The 18,580-nt window shown below is 36.9% G+C and overlaps 1 protein-coding gene across 6 annotated transcripts in view; it reads left to right on the top strand.

Annotated features, from left to right (window-relative positions):
- The first annotated feature begins 185 nt into the window (after window positions 1-185).
- LOC110787079 (phospholipid--sterol O-acyltransferase) overlaps window positions 186-18,580 on the top strand; it is a 32,761-nt gene continuing 14,366 nt past the window's right edge. The window contains exons 1-9 of one of the 6 annotated variants that reach the window (XM_021991651.2): window positions 186-568; window positions 1,825-1,960; window positions 3,312-3,446; window positions 3,861-4,005; window positions 5,352-5,521; window positions 5,601-5,677; window positions 13,370-13,583; window positions 13,685-13,853; window positions 14,247-14,346. In XM_021991651.2, the coding sequence (XP_021847343.1) occupies window positions 317-568; window positions 1,825-1,960; window positions 3,312-3,446; window positions 3,861-4,005; window positions 5,352-5,521; window positions 5,601-5,677; window positions 13,370-13,583; window positions 13,685-13,853; window positions 14,247-14,346 (1,398 nt within the window). In that variant the 5' untranslated portion in view covers window positions 186-316. The remainder of the gene's footprint in view (window positions 569-1,824; window positions 1,961-3,311; window positions 3,447-3,860; window positions 4,006-5,351; window positions 5,522-5,600; window positions 5,678-13,369; window positions 13,584-13,684; window positions 13,854-14,246; window positions 14,347-18,580) is intronic. The other 5 variants (XM_056830713.1, XM_056830712.1, XM_021991648.2 and 2 more) reach the window with 5 other exon arrangements.

The following is an 18,580-nucleotide window of genomic DNA, read 5'->3' as shown; positions in this document are numbered from 1 at the left end:
TTGGGCAGAAAAAATTCGACCCGAAATCTAAACAAGCCCAGCCCACGCTAATGAGCAGAATTTTTAACAGTGACCCCGCCCGAATCCTGTCCAACCCGGCTTTTGATCCGATCTAATCTCCCCTCAAACACAACACAGAATTACAGAGATTACAAAGTACACGTGAGAATCAAAAAGTTCTCACAAAGTCATAATTTCCTATTTACAACTGCGAAAACGACCTTTCCGCAAATTTCCAGCATAAATGGCAGAAAATTCCAAACTACTAATCCCTCATTAAACCCTCCATCATCTCCCAGTTTCTATCTCCTCTCCAATGACAGCTCCACATTTGTTGGAGCTCAAAATGCGAGGCCTAATCCTAACATTTCTAATTTTAGGAACTCTCCATAAAAGTTTTACAGTAATTAATGGGGAAGAAGAGTTTAAAGGAGACTACAAAAAATTATCTGGTATAATAATCCCAGGATTTGCTTCTACCCAGTTGAGAGCTTGGTCTATTCTTGATTGCCCTTACTCTCCTCTTGATTTTAATCCTCTTGATTTGGTCTGGCTTGATACCACCAAGGTAATATTTTTTTTATAATCTATGGTTTTGCATTTACCTTTAATTTGATTAATATATTGTGTGAATTGATATATGAATTGGGGTTGTATGCTTTGATTTTGAGTATCAGTTTCTGGGTTGCAAACTTGCAATGATAATGTGTTTTGGTTATTGGGTTTTGCTTTTAGAGCATTTCTCTCTTGATTTTGCCTGTCATTTGATCATTAAAATGAGTGGATATGCTTGAATTGTGTTTTTAGGTTTTATTTTGAACAGCAATTTCTGGGTTTAACATTTTGTTTTAATTTTTGTATCAGATAATGGGGTTTTGCTTTTAATGCAATATCCTTGTGATTTTTGAATGTGTTTAGAGGTTGAGCTGTTTGTTTGATGGTTTTTTGTATTGGTTCTTTATAACTGTGTTACTTGCTTCACATTTTTACTCTAAGTATAATATTTTTCTTTTGTGTTGCTATTGAAGAAATTGTAATTGGGTAATGATCCTCGATGATGGAAATTCAAAGGTGTCTGGTTACTTAATGTGAAGGGAATTCGACCGTAAGGGCTTAGCGAATGACTATTTACTCGTCTACTGGACATTTTGTGGTTTATTCTTGTTAAGAAATCTAAATTTTGGAGTAAATTCATCACTTTGGGCATGCTTTAAATTTTCCTTTCCTTGCTGCACTACTGAACCTCCCTACGACTCTTTTAGCCGGGCTTCATACTTGACTCTCTAACTTGTAAAAGATTAGAATTATGGAAGGGAAACAAGTATCACACTGATATTGATTTATGATAACTCTTAGCTAAATCGAATTTCAAATCAGTGGTTGATAAATATTCCCTCGGTCCTAATTAAAACTTCTCCATATACTATACATTTCCTGAATAATGTTCTATGCTTAGATGCCTAACGTACCCCCACTTAAATGGAGTGATAGAGAGAGTATGGAAAGAAGGCAACTATGATAAAGGGGGTTTTAGTGAAATTACGGAGAAACCTCAATTATGGAGTTGGGACAATGTGACTATGAACTTCGGATAGAGGGAGTAGTATACTACAGTAATCAACCCGGTCTTTTAATTCTGCAAACCAGATTTAATCTTGAGTCACTAGTTGCCTAGTATAAAGTTTCCTATTATGTCTTTTCTATCAAACAATCGAACCAAATTCTGGTCGGTCAGAACAACACCCAGATTTGTTCATTTGATAGCTGCAGAGAAAGAGGAGCACATAATGACTTGAGATCTAAACCGTTCGTATTCATTTGCAGTTGCTTTCCGCTGTAAATTGCTGGCTCAAATGTATTATGCTAGAGCCCTACAACCAGACAGATCACCCTGAATGCAAGTCAAGGCCTGATAGTGGACTATCTGCAATAACAGAACTTGATCCAGGTTACATAACAGGTATACAGTTGACATATTTGTACACTATAATTTATTATATAGTTCAATCTCTATCCATATATGCTTGTGCGTGTATGTGTGTGTGTGTGGTGAAAGAGATTGTCTTGTGTAATGGAGCTTGTTTTGTATAATAACGATTCCTGTAGATATGCAAATTTCTGATGGGGAAACATTATGGGACATGAATATGTGGCTATGTTTCTTGGTCAACCATTCTTAGTGGTTTTCCCAATCAGAAAGAAGAATAGCCACATATGAGCAAGTTTTTTTTAGAGGTGTGAACCATTAACCTCCTGACTTCCTTTTAGACCAGTGTTTAAGTTGGTACACAAACATGTTTTAGGCTCAACTTGACCTAATATAAGTGCTTGTTTAGTTAACACATGAATTAAATTCCCATGGCAAAAGCCTTTTCCCAGGAAATTACTTCCTTTGTGAACTTCTTAGGAATTGGCATACTCTTGTTTGGTTGAAATAAGACATTCATACTTCCTAGGAATTGTCATGGGGACTGTGACTCAAGGGGAGGGCGGCCAAGCCACTTCCCATCTCCCATGGGAATGTCAACTTCCCAAGGAGGTTTCCCATCTCCCATTTCATCTATTTTGTATAAACCAAACAACATGAAAAATAATTACTTTCCCCTATATTTGCTTGCAACCAAACAAGCATTAAGGGCGTGTTTGGCCGAGCTTCTAGAAAACGGTTTCTGTTTTCTAGAAGTAGTTTCCCATCAACTGTTTCTAGAGAAATTCTGAGGGTGTTAGGCCACAATTTTAGAAGTATTTCTTAGAAGTAGTTTGGTCCATTATTTATTGTTTGTATTATAATTTTGTTTGAGGTGTCTAAGTTTATTGTAGATCATATCATATACATAAATTTTATCTAAAAATAAGATTTTCAGCACGTTGCATCAATAATTTTGTTGAAACGAAATATTTATTTAATTGGAAATAAAAGTATAGATATCCAAGTCAATATAACCAAAAGTTGAATATGTTCAACATTACACAACGAAGACTAGAATAGACATGCTATTACAACCCTTGATTTATTAAGGAAGATGTAATGCTGTGTCGGACATACTCCATACTTAATCATTCATTAACATGAATAAACTTGGAGAATAAAAAGAAAGCTGAAAAATTGTTTTGATAGAATCATAATCTTGCTTGCATTTCATCAATTAGTTCCATTTACATCCATATTTATATTACGGAGCACTAGAACAACAAACCTAGCTAGTCGTTTTGATAGTATCATAATCCCATAAACACGGATCCACTACTCCACTAAAATAGTTCTACAAAAAAATTATTGGATTAACCTTACAAAGTGCTGCTCTTTGTAGAATTTAGGGGTGGACGGAAGGGTGATGTATTCATCGGTCACAGGTGGGACGTTGTTAGAGAATTGCAGCAGCAAGCAGGAGAGGTGGTAGAGAGCAGAGAGAAATGGAGAAGGATCAGGCGTAATGGAGACAACGGTTTATTTATTTATTTATTACTTCTATGAGGGACAAGGGGTCAATTTTTCTATTAAGAGGGGCAATGCTGTCCAAAAACAAAGGTTTATTAAATGGAGATAATAGCTCCCGCGAAGTCAATAGACAAGCTTCATTTTGGAGCTTCTATCTCAAGCCTTTAGAAGCTAGTTTGGGCTTCTAGGAGCTATTTCCTATTTCTCACTTTACCCATGTTTGGCTATTTTCTACTTCTCACTCCTAGAAACTGCTCTAGAAGCTTGACCAAACACATACTAAGTCTGCAATTTGAAATATACGTGACAATCATTGTAACTGAGCTGCTTGTTCATTGTTTTCTGTTTCATGAATTTTCATACCGAGAAAATTTGTTCTCTTAATAATCTATTTTCAACGAATGAATGATCTTTTTGTCAGGTCCTCTCTCTTCTGTGTGGAAAGAATGGGTCAAGTGGTGTATTGAGTTTGGTATAGAGGCCAATGCAATAATTGCTGTTCCTTATGATTGGAGATTATCACCATCGAAACTTGAGGAGCGAGACCTTTACTTCCACAAACTCAAGTTTGTACACATCCTATAATTTCATGCACACACTATTTGTTATTGATGGTTTGTCTGGGCCACCAACTTTTTTGTGTGTGTGCTTGTGTACTTTGTCAGTTAAGCTTTGATAATAGGTGGATAGACCTCCCATGCTAAATGTGCTTGTCAAATGCAAAATGAGTGGGAAAAAATTATGTACAGTCAGATCATTATGAAACTAAAGTAACATTGTAGTTGATTGTAATTTTCCTGTTGCTGCTGCCTTTTGTCAACCAGTATGATCCTGTAAATGTTGTTCCGAAATATGGGTGTATTGTCATATATAGAACTAGGGTCCTGGACCAGGGCCCTCTCCAGTTTCCTCTTTCTCTCCTGGATTTGGTTCTCACTTGTCAGTACTGGATTATGAAATTAAATGGAGCACTACTTACTATAATTTTTTTGGTTAAATACTAAACTGTTGGGAAAATTTCAATTTTTTGCAGCATATTCTGGACACTTGCTTTATAGTTCGTTCATTACTACGCCATTCAATCCTTATTATTTTTCCACTTAACTAACTTTACAATTCCATATTATCTTTTACACAATTCATAATTATTTATTACTTTGAATTATTAATGCAGTCTTACTTTTAGTTTGAAATACCAAAGGGATAACTAAAACTCTTCAATCTGTTTGTATAACCTTATACCCTGAGGTCCCTGACTAAGATGTGGAGGGGATGTGAATTTTTTCTTCTATTTCCCGCTCCCATAGAGAAGCCATAATCACTTATGCATTTATGGGCATTTTGCGCAAGAAAGAACATGCTAAGTTTTCTAAAAAAAATTCTTGCAGTTTGTTCTCTTGCCCTACCTATTTTCCAGTTTGAGAAGCTATCAGCTAACCATTTTGAGTGCATTTTTTTGCTACACAATACATGCACCACTTTCATATGGAATTCACTCTTGTTGTGTAATCCAATGGTGCATCTGGTCCTTTGATAATATTTTTTCTCTTCGTAGAAAGTTTATGGGCATTTTGGGTAAGAAAGAACATGCTCAGTTTTCTAAAAAAAAATCTTGCAGTTTGTTCTCTTGCCCTACCTATTTTCCAGTTTGAGAAGCTATCAGCTTTTCATTTTGAGTGCATTTTTTTGCTACACAATACATGCACTAGTTTCATATGGAATTCACTCCTGTTGTGTAATCCAATGGTGCATCTGGTCCTTTGATATTGTTTTTTCTCTTCGTAGAAAGTTAGTGATAGTGAAAGTGGTTCTCTGTTAATATTCCTGAAAATTTAATTGTTCGGTAGTTGGTCTATGTTCTCTTTTCCCTTCTTTTTTATATATTAATCTTTACATTTCTACTGAGTTGCAGGCTGACTTTTGAAACTGCTTATAAACTTCGCGGGGGCCCCTCATTAGTATTTGCTCATTCACTAGGAAACCTTGTTTTTCGTTACTTTCTAGAGTGGTTAAAGCTTGAGGTAGCTCCAAAAGAGTATATGAATTGGCTGGATAAGCACATCCATGCCTATTTTGCTGTTGGTAAGCTTGCTTTAACCGTCTGAAAGAAGTAATCAATGTGCAGTTGTGCATGTATGTGAATGGTTTTGTGTTTCTGCAGGATCCCCTTTTCTTGGTGCAACTGAAACAATCAAGGCTGCACTTTCTGGATTCACCTTTGGGGTTCCAATTTCCGAGGTTTTTCTCCTTCTTTTGCTTTAAGCTCCTAGGTATAGTATTAAGCGTAATTTTACTACGTTGTTGTTTCTGGTGTCTCTACAATGTGCTTAAGACTCCCCTTTAGCATTTAGTGGCTTGATAATATCCTTTTTACAATTCATTTTCTAGCTTAAGGTCAAATAGTTTGCTTCTTATTCATCACATTGAAAAAAGGCAAATGGAAACTTAAGCTCATAATCTTTACTCCGAGGCACAATAAAATTGTTCCTGTTTGGGGGTCCACAAGATTACATATATCCGAGAAGTTCAACACACGAGTGTACCAAGGGTTTCTACTCTATGCATCGAAGTTAACAAGAGGAATGAATAGGAAGGCTAAATCTGTTAGAGTGTAGATGTCAAGTTAACTTTTTAGCAAATGTTGGTATATATTTGTAAATAAGAAATAATTATGTTATACAAGAGTGGTGTTGTGGAGTAAAGATTTAAATGACAGCATGTCTTCCACTTAAAGTCTTAAACAAAGTAGTTTGAGTTTCTGTGGTAGCAGGGCCCAAGTGAAGCTACGTATACCACTTTTAAGAAGTGAAATTGGGGAAATGAGTATTGAGAAAGTTAAAGCAAACTTGTTTTGAGTTAAAGAAGTATGAAGGTAGTAGGGCTAAAAATAGTAACATATTGGACAAACATTGTATTTTTCTCTCAAAATTTCCAAATTGCTAGTCTCCCCCCCCCCTCTCTCTCCCCCTCCCTATTGGGAGGTCATGGTGAAGAAGGCAATAGCAGCGGGGAGATTGAATATGGATAAGTGAAAATTGTTGGTGGTGCGGTGCGATGGGTTTGGCGATATGGCGTGGTAGAGCACCTTTAGCAGCAACTTCTGGCTTGTGCTTGACGGCCTATGAAGAGGTAAATATGTGGTTCTCGTTGGCAAGAGGGAATATTACGAAGTGATGAAAGTGGTGGAATTGGATGTGGCAAATTTTTAGGGTGGAGGTGATCGAGTCCACGCCAAACCCCAATCTTATATGTTAGTTATACTCCCTCTTCTTTTCCATATGGGATAATTATGCTCCGTTCTATTCGACTTATTTTGTCCGACTTATATTATCTGAACTTATTTGAACTTATATGAACTTAACAAAACTTATCTGAACTTAACTTAACTTATCTAAACTTATTTTATCTGAAAAAACTTATTTGTGATAAAATGTCTGGAATTTTTTTCTTTTTTTTTCTTTTGAACTTATATTATCTGAACTCAACTGAACTTATCAGAACTGTGCAACGGTCCAAGTCCGGACCGGTCCGGACCGGAGCCGGAGTTGAACGGAACCGATATCTACTATTTTCCGTGTCCGGAGACCGGTCCGGAATAATTCCGGACTAGACCGGTCCAGACCTGATTTTTCCGAACATTTCAGATTTTTGACCGGATGGAAATGTTTTGATTTTTTTTTATGAAAAGTATAAATAATATTTACTCACTTCAACCTCATCAAATACCCACTGCTCTTCTCATCACCATAAACAACCATTGTAGAGCGTGAAATTTTCTTCTAAGAAACGATAAGTGAACATCGAATTTACCCTATAATTCAACATCTCTATCTATTTCAATGAAATAAACCCCATTACAATTTACAAGATTAAATAATCAAATAGAAAAAAAAGGAGGAGAGAGAAAATAAAGAACTAGCCAACTTTTCCCGTGCCAACTCCTCACAGATCGGGAAAATGAAGAAGTAGATGCTAATTAGATTTTCATTGATGGAGTATGTTTTAGAATAAGGGAGGATGGGAGAGAAAGTGAAGTTGGATGGGAAAGTGACGGCTACTGGAAGGGAAACATCTTAGGGTTAGTGTTTTTTCCCTCTGCACTTATGAAGTTATGTAGCGTCTTTTTACAACAACAACAACAAAGCCTTAGTCCCAAAATGATTTGGGGTCGGCTAACATGAATCGTCGTAGGAGATCGTCATTGTCACCAATCAAATCAGAAAGGAGCAGGTAGTAAAAAGAATAAAACAAGGAAGAGAAAGTGGAATAAATGAAAGTAAGATAAGAGAAAAATGTATATACATTATAGAAGAAATATTGTAAGAGATAATAAAAATAAGTAAAGTTTAAAATAAATGAATAAGTAAAATAAGTACATTTCAAAATAGAATGTGAAATTAAAAAAATTTAAAGAATTTTAAAAATAAAATAAAAAATAAGGTAAATTTGCCAAAAACAACCTTTTATAACCATTTTTTTTGCAAAAAACAACCTTTTATAATTTTTTTTTTTGCAAAAACATACCTAAAAGTAAAAATAATTTGCAAAAGACAGCCTTTTGGCATTTTCAGGCATTGACTTTCATTTTTCCGGCTTGACTCTCACGTTTTTACTTCTTGCACCCACTTCCCTCCCTTTTTCTCACTTAAACCCATTTGGAGCCAAAATAAAACCCAAAAATTACAACATCCACTTTCCCTCCCTTCTCTCTGTTCTTCATCCTCCACCCAAAAAAATTTCCTCTCTTCTTGCTTTATCATTTGAATGAAATTGGTAGATTGTTGCTATACTAAGTGATTTTCGACACTCTACCACTAATTTTTGGTAAGTTTTGTTCATTAATTTTGTCTAATTTCAATGTAGGAAAATTAGGGTTTTTTCCCCCAAATTTCAATTAGTCTGTTATTCCCGAAATTAATCAACTCTGTCGTTTTCTTCCTCCTTTCCCTTGATGTTGATGCCTTCCTCTTTCCTTTTTTGGGTGCCATTGAAGTACAGCAAAGCAAGAAAATTCAGAGCCGAAAACGAAATAAAATGAGTGCAAAAAGTACAGAAATTTTACCCAAAAATGGAAATTAAACATCATTTTAAGTAGCTGAAGAAAGTGACGTTTGGAATTGAATGACTTACAGCATTCAATGGAGGTTCGTTGTTTGCAGAGCTTCATTAAAGGCGTTCCTTCACCTTCTTTTTGTCTTTCCAGAAGTTTTTTTTTTAGGTTTTAAGGGAGTGGGTTTTATATGGGAGGAAAAATGGAGGGAAAAAGGTAGAAATAAGAAAAACCGGCCTCACGTGACCATCACATGCCAAGTCAAACCGGAGAATTTAAGGTCAACGCCTTGAAAATGGGAAAAGACTGCCTTTTGCAAATTATTTTTACTTTTAGGTCTGTTTTTGCAAAAAAATTCATAAAAGGTTATTTTTTGCAAAAAAGTGGTTATAAAAGGTTGAATTTGCCAAAAAATAAAAATAAAAAAAAATAAAAAAAATAGAAAGAAACAGAAACATGAAAGTTGTATAAGTCAAATGAAGTCATCAATATATATTCTCTCCCTCCACTCTGTCCTATCCAACGCCATATTTTCCTCGATCCCAAGAAAGCTCATATCGTGCTCAATCACATTCCTCCAAGTTTTCTTAGGTCTTCCCCTACCCCTTGCAATTCTATCACTTTGCCACCCTTCTATCCTCCTAACCGGGGCATCACTTGATCTTCTGCTTACATACCCAAACCATCTTAAACGATTTTCCATCATCTTAAACTCAATCGGTGCAAACCCTACTTTCTTCCTAATAATCTCATTCCTCAAACGATCATTTCTTGTATGCCCACACATCCAACGTCACATGCGCATCTCCGCCACATTCATCTTGTGCACGTGACAATGTTTCACTGCCCAGCATTCCGTGTCGTATAAAAAAGCCGGTCGAATTGCCGTGCGGTAAAATTTTCCCTTCAATCTTTGGGGCATGCCTGAATCACATAGGAACCCTGTGGCACCTTTCCACTTCAACCAACCTGCTTTGATTCTGTGGGCCACATCGCCATCCAATTCTCCATCCTTTTGGATAATAGATCCTAAATAACGGAACATTTCAGAGTCTTGGACAATTTTCCCATCTAAGGTAATCCACCGGGTCTCTCTATCTTGGACTCCACTAAACTTACACTCCATATATTCCGTTTTGTTTCTACTCAGCCTAAAACCCCGAGATTCCAAAGTTTGTCTCCATAACTCCAACTTACTTTCCACTCCTTCTTTTGTTTCATCAATCAACACAATATCATCTGCAAACATCATGCACCAGTGTATACCATCTTGGATTGACCTCGTCAATTCGTCCATGACTATAGCAAAAAGAAACGGGCTAAGTGCGGAACCTTGATGCACTCCAATCGTAATGGGGAATTCTTCGGTCTTACCAACACTAGTTCTCACACTCGTGCTAACTCCCTCATACATGTCCTTGATGATATCAATATACTTCCTCGGAATTCCTGTCCTACTTAATGCCCACCAAAGAATTTCCCTTGGTACCTTATCATACGCCTTCTCCAAATCAATGAAACCATATGTAAATCCTTCTTCTTATCCCGATAATTCTCCATTAGTTGCCTTATAAGATGAATGGCCTCCATAGTCGATCTCCCAGGCATAAATCCAAATTAGTTTTCCGAAATTTTCACAGTTCTCCTCAATCTTTGCTCAATAATCCGCTCCCAAGGTGTCATAGTATGACTCATTAGTTTGATTCCTCGATAGTTGGCACAATCCTGGACATCACCCTTATTCTTGTACAAGGGGATGATAGTACTTTTCCTCCACTCTACTGGCATCCTATTACTTCCCCAAATCTTGTTGAAAAGAGTTGTTAACCATACAACCCCTCTGTCTCCCAAACATCTCCAGACTTCGATAGGTACACCATCGGGCCCCACTGCCGTCTTGCGACCCATCTTTTTCAGTGCCATTTCGACTTCTCTCTTTTGAATTCTTCGCATAAAGTCTAGGTTAACTATATCCCGAGGGATATTTGTATCCCCAATATCGCGCCCTTGATCCCCGTTGAACAAGTTAACAAAGTAGAACCTCCATCTATCCTTGATTTCCTTATCTCCCACCAAAACTTTTTGATAAACATCTTTCACACATTTAATCCTCCCGATGTCTCGCGTCTTTCTATCTCTCATTCGAGCAAGTCTATAGATGTCTTTTTCCCCTTCTTTTGTATCCAATCTTGCGTAAAGATCCCGATTCACCTTTACTCTAGCCTCTCTTACGACCTTCTTTGCTTCCCTTTCCTGCTATAATCATCCCACAATTTCCTGCTATAATCATCAATAAAGGTGATAAAATATCTATGTGTACCAATTCTAATGGTGCTTTCGCTCTCCATGAGAATTCCTTCTGGAACGGAAGTCTAGCTTGCTTTCTAATGCATATTTCACAAACTTGATTAGGGTCTTCAATGGTAGGCAATCCATGAACCATGTTCTTTGATTGCAAGATTTTAGTCCATTGAAATGCAAATGCCCAAAACGTATATGCCATTTCCATGACTCATTTTCTATGACACCATAAAGCACTTTTGTACCTCGGTGTTAAGTTGCAGCGGGAACATGCGATTCTTCACCATTTTCAGTTGAGCAATAAGTCTTCCACCTTTGTCTTTGAGAAGAAGATTATTGTCCACCTTTGTCTTTGAAAAGAAGATTATTGTCCTCCATTCGCACAATATATCCCTTTTCAAGAAGTTGTCCAATACTGAGTATATTAGTCTTCATATAAGGCAAATTCGTATTTTTCCTTTACCTTCGACTTGAGCATAATTCGTATTTTATTTTTATATGCTATTTTGAAATGTACTTATTTTACTTATTTATTTATTTTAAGCTTCACTTATTTTTATTATCCCTTATAATTTTTTCTGTAATATATATATATATATATATCTATATATATATATTACTTATTTTTTCTGTAATATATATTTTCCTCTTATCTTACTTTCAATTAATTCCACTTTCTCCCTCTTTCTTGTTTATTCTTTTAACTTCCCGTTCCTTTCTGGTCTGGTTGGTGACATTGACGATCTTCTACGACGATTCATGTTAGCCGACCCCAAAACATTTTGGGACTAAGGATTTGTTGTTGTTGTTGTTCAACTTGTAGTTTAGATGAATTTCCCAAACTAACATTACCTTGGATCTTCTCATCAAGATCGATAAATAATTCTTTTCTTCCACACATGTGGTTACTAGCTTCGAATCAAAAAAACCACATATCTTTTTGATTGCTAGCTTCTTCGTGTTCTAGCAACAATGTATGACTTTCTTCATTGTTTTTTGATGTTCACCAAAATTCTAACGATTTCCCTGATGCTTTTGTTTGCTCCAACATTCAGATGCATAATGTCCATATTTTTGACAATTATAGCACTGAATGTCTTTTGTCTTACCACGTTCGTTGAAACTCTTTCCTCTGTTTGACCCTCTTCCATGGCAAATTTTTTTCTCATTATATTGGTTGCGAGGTTGGTGGTTACCATGACCTCTACCGCCTCATCGATTTCCACATCTTTGTTCATTTAATGACAAATTCAGGTGCTTGTTCTATTATAGCAGGTCCATCATTTTTCATAATTCTTTGTTCATGCACCTGAAGCTATCCAAGAAGCTCTTCATTGATAATGTATAAATGTCTTTGGATTCTTCTATTGCAGGTAATACATGATTAATTTTTTTATTGATCGAAGTACTTTCTCAACGACCGTGTAATCTTCAATCTTTTCACCATTATGCTTCTGCTGGTTAACATTGTAAGCAAACAAGAAAAATAATCTGAGATTGACCCACTGTTCTTGTTGTAATTAGCAATGAATAAAAAGGCTCAAGGCGCACCAAGGCGATTTGGAGTTCCTAGTGCTTTCGGCAATGAGGCGCCCTAATAAAAAGTAAAATAAAATGTGAAAAAATGGTGTTTTCCTCAGGAGGTGCGCCTTATTGCGCCTCAAGGTGCGCCTTGGTGCGCTTTTTTGCGCCTTAGGTGCGCCTCATCAAAACAGCCTAGCCCAGACAATAAAAGGCGATGGCTCCAAACGCCTTGCGCCTTAGAGCTTAGGCGCACCTTTTCGCGCCTTTTTATACACTGGTAATTAGCATATATATTGCGCTGAGTTGAATGAGAAAGGCAGACAAAGTATGAGAGAATCTTAACAAGATTCAAGGGCGTACTCTTCGGGTGGTGGTTATTGGTACGGGGGTGAGAATGGTGGGGGTGTAGTAGTGGAACCATGGCTGTGACAATGGTGGTTGGTTAAAACGGAATAATGGTGTACATGAGAGTATTGGTGTTCTAAAGGTTTCATCATGGTTGTGAGGAGAGGTGTAGTTGTTTAGAATGTCGATAGTTGCAGAGGCAGACAGGAAACTTGGGTATGGTTTGGAAGTTTGGAACTCTAGGGGTCAGCAGGGGAAGGGGGGCAATCAGAGGGAAAATGGTTAAAAATCCATTTATCAAAACATCCAGAAAGGGAATGGAACATGAGTTAACCAAACATTTAGAAAGGGAGTTGTAGGGTCATTGGGTCAATTACCTTTTCCTTTCCTGATACCCTGAACTAAATGGTCCCGTAAAACAGAGTCCTATAGAAGCTAATGAAACTAAGATTTTGGGCAAATCGCGCTGTACATCATTCAATGATAACGCTGGAAAAACTCCCACACAATTGCACCTAAGCACGGAGCATTACTCTGTACCCGAAAGACTCGTGAATACAATACCTATTCTGCAATCTGTCACGATGTTCTGGATGGCTGAGCCTTAAATGTTAAACTTGTAAATGGTTCTTATATTCTTGTTCATGCACTCCTTGATTGTAAAAAGATATGTTATTGATTCTGACCTAATAATATGATCTTCCATATAGGGAACTGCTCGTTTAATGTTCAATTCTTTTGGTTCATCGACGTGGATGTTACCATTTTCAAAATACTGTAAAACAGAGGATAAATATTGGAAGCACTTTTCTGATAAAGGCAAAGAAGCTCATCATGCCTATCACTGTGAAGAAGAGGAGTTTAAGAGAAACTATTCGGGGTGGCCTACAAATCTTATCAACATTGAAATCCCTTCCTTTCACAGTAAGACTTCTAATGCTCGTACCTATTAGTTTGTGAAAGATGGAACGATTCTTAATCATTTTGAAGTAAAATTTAATATGGTCTTCTTAATGTATTATCAGGTTCTGATGCTTATCCATCTGTACTGGATGTTATGGAGAATACAAGTATGGAATGCAGTCTTCCAACCCAATTATCCTTCAATGCTCGAGAAGTAGCAGATGGAACCTTCTTTAAAGCAATAGAGGACTATGACCCAGATAGTAAAAGACTTTTGCATCAGTTGCAAAAGTAAGCTTATGTTACGAGCTATTTTTGTTTTATTTTTATTTTGACATAGTTAGAGACGTGATCTATCTCTATCCCTCACTAACTACATGGTGTACCCATTGGTATTTATTTGTTCATTTGGAGCTCTCCAATGCTCAAATACCCTTGGATACACAATGTAAGGTTCTGCTAGAAGTAGGTCTTTTTGGAACCCTGTTGTTTACTGGTTCTGAGAAGGTTTACATGAAGTAAGCCAAGATTTTGCTGAAGGGTAGGATGCTCTTTTTAGATTTGCTCTGTCTAGTGTCAAACCTTGGTATTCACATGGTTGGAGAATTCGTGAACATTTTCTTTCCTAATTTCCCAATTCCTTTCCTTTCCTGGAGCTATTATTTCTCTTGTGTTTTTTTCCAGGTCATATCACGGAGATCCTGTTTTAAATCCACTCACTCCTTGGGACAGGCCACCTTTGAAAAATGTTTTCTGCATTTATGGAGTAGATTCAAAAACTGAGGTACTGTACTATTCATGAAAAGTTTTAGCTGGTTTATTATTAGAAATTTTGATCCTTATCCTGTTATTTTCTGCAGATTTTAAGCGGCTCTTATAGTTAAATTTGAGTGTAAACTTCTTTCAGAAATTAATTGAATTTTAACAAGACGCTTAATAGCTTTAATATTGAATGATCCGGAAAAATAAAGTATATAATGGATGTCACAACTCACAACGTGATTTGAAAACACAGGTTAAAGCACGGTTTTACTTAGATAACTAGAAATTACTAAATGGCCTTTACGTAGAGGATCGACCTTGAGATTCATGGTTTTCTCTTTCCAAATCATGATAACCACGTACATTATAATTCTGCAGGAAGAAATTGCTGAGAATTATTCGCTAAACAAAATCAGATCAAGGATACTAGCGGCATCATGCATACTGTATATCTTTCTATCGATAGCGATGTTATGATATTACTGGATACTAAGACTCTAAGAGTAGTTACTCTGTGTCTATATCCAGAATCTAGGTTTATTATGTACTTCTAATCCGTGTGACTTACACAAACTGGAGAAAATGAGAACTAAAAGAGTAGTTGGCAAGACATCTCAACTATTCTCAAACAACTTCAAAAAAAATTATCAGATTACTGTAACTTGTGTGATCCTTTTTGTGCTCTTCAAGATAGAAATATAAATTACCAATTACTACTTCACATAGTGACATAGTCAAGTGGTTAATGGATTTCTTACAAACTTGTATAACTATCCTGAATCAATAAATTCTTCTGAGCTGGAAGATTATTTGGAACTCTGAGAAATAAATAGACAGTACGTATGTACCTCAACTGTTAGGAGATACCATGGTAGTCTGTACAAAAAATTGAATAGTATGCGTTCAAGAACATTTGAGTAGGTTTCTTTTAGACTTCAGTTAGTGATTTTATATACCTCTTGCTGTTCTATCCTTCGGTGCTCTCTTTGAGGTTGATACCTTTCACTACTCCTGGATCATTAGGTTCAATTTTGTAATGCTAAGGGCAAGCTTATGTCTTGGAGAATTAAGATGAAGAAGTTGTCGATTGTTGTAGAAGTATAGAAACTAGTCCTTTGGCCACTGAATTTTTTTGGAGAGAAACCAGCAGATATTCAAGGGCAAAGCTTACAAGCCAAGTTCTGCACCTAGAAAGATCTTTTGGGACGAAGTGGGTTATCAACTCTCTAATTGGTATGAATTTTAATCTGATGGTTGTGTCAATAGTTTCCAAGTTCTGGGTTGTCAATTCCACTTCAAGCTTTTGTCGGAATAGTATTCATTTTGACTATTTGTTTGGTTTGGGCTGGTCAATGTTACATCATTTTGAATTGTGGACGAAAGTGGCGCCAAAGATATTATCATAGAGAAGTGTTGAGGCGATCTACCAGACAACACATGTTTGTTTTGTTGTAATACATAACCAAGCCTAATAGTTAGCCTTGCAAAAAAACGCTCACATGGTTGAGTTTTTCCAATTGGAAAATACCGTCTGCGGGAACACGTATAGAATTTGGCACTCGTAAATGTCATCAGACTCATCACATACAGTTTTGAACTGATTGCACTGAATGGACTGAGACTTCGACTACAAGAGAATTCTGGACTTTATATTTATCCTCATCAAATCAGAGAAGAAATTTCCAGTCTCTCTGGGATGAGATGACATTATTCTCCACCAATTGCCTTCTAGAGTTGTTGTGGATGGGATAATTTGAAGAGGTCTACTGTTGAGGTGCATTTACAGAAAATCTAGGCTTGACGGTGGAAGAAGGTTTCTTTCTGTTGTACGGGGGTATATGTTCCTTTATCTGTGTCTTGTCTTCCTTTGTATTACTTCTCTCTCATTAGGATCCATCAGAATAGTTGCTTGTGGTGACTGGTGAGGGAAGAAAACAGTCACCACTTTGTGGATGAGATTTAGTTCGCAGCTTTAAATAACAAGGGGGAAGGAAGGTATACGATTTCCACTTGGATTTTCGTGGTGCAGAACTGGCTTCTGGAAGATCACGTCTGGAACCGATTCATAAAGGCACCAAGTGGAAGGACAATAAGTGCAGTAATAGAAGCCGAGGGGATACAGTTGTAGGTACTCTTGCTTCCTAGGATGATCCATGAAAATATACGTGGCAGAATTCAAGTAGAGCGAAATAGCTGTGTGCATGTCTATATTTTAGTTTCTCTTCTTGTTCTTGGTCATTTCTTTAAATGCCTTTCCACCCCCCAGCCCCCTTTTCTATTTTTGAGACCCATTTCTTTTGATGCCTTGATGAGGTGATTGTCAATTTGGTTTGGAATTCATAATCTGGTTTTCTTTTTCGTGGGAGAAGTAAAGGGAACCCCTAAACTCTATGTTTTTTTCCTACAGGAATTGTAGTAGCCATTGTTCCTATTTCCTATGTGCAGGAATTTGTTTTTTATTTTCTTTTACTTTTATGGAATCAATTTCTTAAGGTCTTAGCAGCCAGCAGGGATGAAATCCGTTTCCCTTGCTTCTAAGTTCTTGCCATTTGTATATTTCATGCAAACTTTTAAGGCATAAGGGTTATTAATCGTGTGGCATTTAGCATGTCTGGATATTTTGTCATTTTGTGTTCTCTTGGGTTGGATCAGAGTGAAGGACATCTTTCAAAATCAAACTTATTCTTTGTTACTCGGACAAGTGTCGTACACGGGTATCTTATGAACATTTTGCTTGATTTTGGTTCAGTATGGTGTATCTAAGTGTCCGAGTGTCGGGTATTCGAGGAAAAATGAAGAGTTGAGTTCTAATCAGTTATTTATTTAATTTTTCTGGAGTATTGGGAAAGTGAATAAAGTGTTTTATTCCTAAAATGCATTGGGTATAGGGAAAGGGGAAATATTGGTAGTGTAATAAGTATGTTAGGACTAGCTTGGAGAGGAAGCGAGTTAGTGAGAGGAAATGGAATTGGAACTGTTTTACAGGAATCAGTGAGAGTGAAAATTAGCAGACTTTTTACGAATGAATTTACTTTGTTTTAGCTCATAGTTGGGACTTTGGGAGTGTCTAGCCATTCAAAAGTCTGGGATTGTAAACCCCATTTGATGATTTAATTGCACCAAATTACAATAAACTACCAAATTTCCCCAAATTATATTTTTCCTCATTTCTATGTTTTTGATCTTTTGTTCTCTAATGAATCACCCAAAAATAACAGGATTATAAGAACTATAAAAACCAAGCATAGCCCACATCACAACGACAGCTTGCCTCAAGCAAACTTGAAAATTTGCATCCTTAATGACCTTCTGATGTTGTCAAATTTCGATCAACTTCAGCATTTTATTTCTTCTATATTGCATAAACAGCAGCTGAAAACACACCTTAGAAGAACTGTCGACTTGGCATCTTACTTCACAAGCTAACCCCTATTAAACAGGGTATTACACACTTGATGAGAAAAACAGTGGAATATGATGTGTCTAACATTCTGGCTTGGCTTCCTGCAAAACACAATCATCATTTACTGGAAAGTTTCTCTTGAGAAGGAGCTCTCATGCCTACAACCTGCTCAGCCCTGATGCTGCGGTCCCAAGTCACCTTTTCCCCTAATAGTTTGGCCTTTGCGCAACCATAAGCCTTTTTCCGTCCTAAAACTCTCGTTGTAATCCTGGTGCTGCGGGCCTTAGTAATTATCCTATCTTAGACCTTAAGAACAGTTCCTCCCTGATAAAAATGAGTCACTGCTTACCCTGGACCTCTTCAACGGAATGATGTCCCATATAGTAAGACTTCACCCCCCTGGACAGAGTGGCCTAAAAGCTTAAGCATGCAACCCTTGTTCCAACTGGAAAAGCCTGTGATGCTCAGCCCTCTTCCTTCCTTGGCCTACAAACATCAAGCCGTTTGACAAGGTACATACAACATGACTGAAACTCTTTCTTCACATTCAGTTTGATCGGAGGAATTCTATTCAAGTTGCTTTAATTATGGATAGTGCCGTGAATGGTGAATTCAATTAGTGGTTTCTTTAAGCCACTCTCAATCCCTTTCCACTTGTTAATCTTCCATCACAATTCTCATCCTATTTGTAACATTCTTCTCCAAAATTCATGATATTCTTTTTCTGATCAACCCATTCCCTCACACGTGACATAATATTAGTTTTCTATGGAACTTATGCGATTGAAGGTCTTGATTTATTTTCTGAGTAGTGTGGTTTCTCATTCATATTTTCCTTATATTTTTCCAATTT

The sequence above is a fragment of the Spinacia oleracea genome, chromosome 6 (assembly GCF_020520425.1).
Source record: "Spinacia oleracea cultivar Varoflay chromosome 6, BTI_SOV_V1, whole genome shotgun sequence".
In the NCBI taxonomy this organism is placed as follows: Eukaryota; Viridiplantae; Streptophyta; class Magnoliopsida; order Caryophyllales; family Amaranthaceae; genus Spinacia; species Spinacia oleracea.
This window is presented reverse-complemented; position numbering and strand designations above follow the sequence as displayed.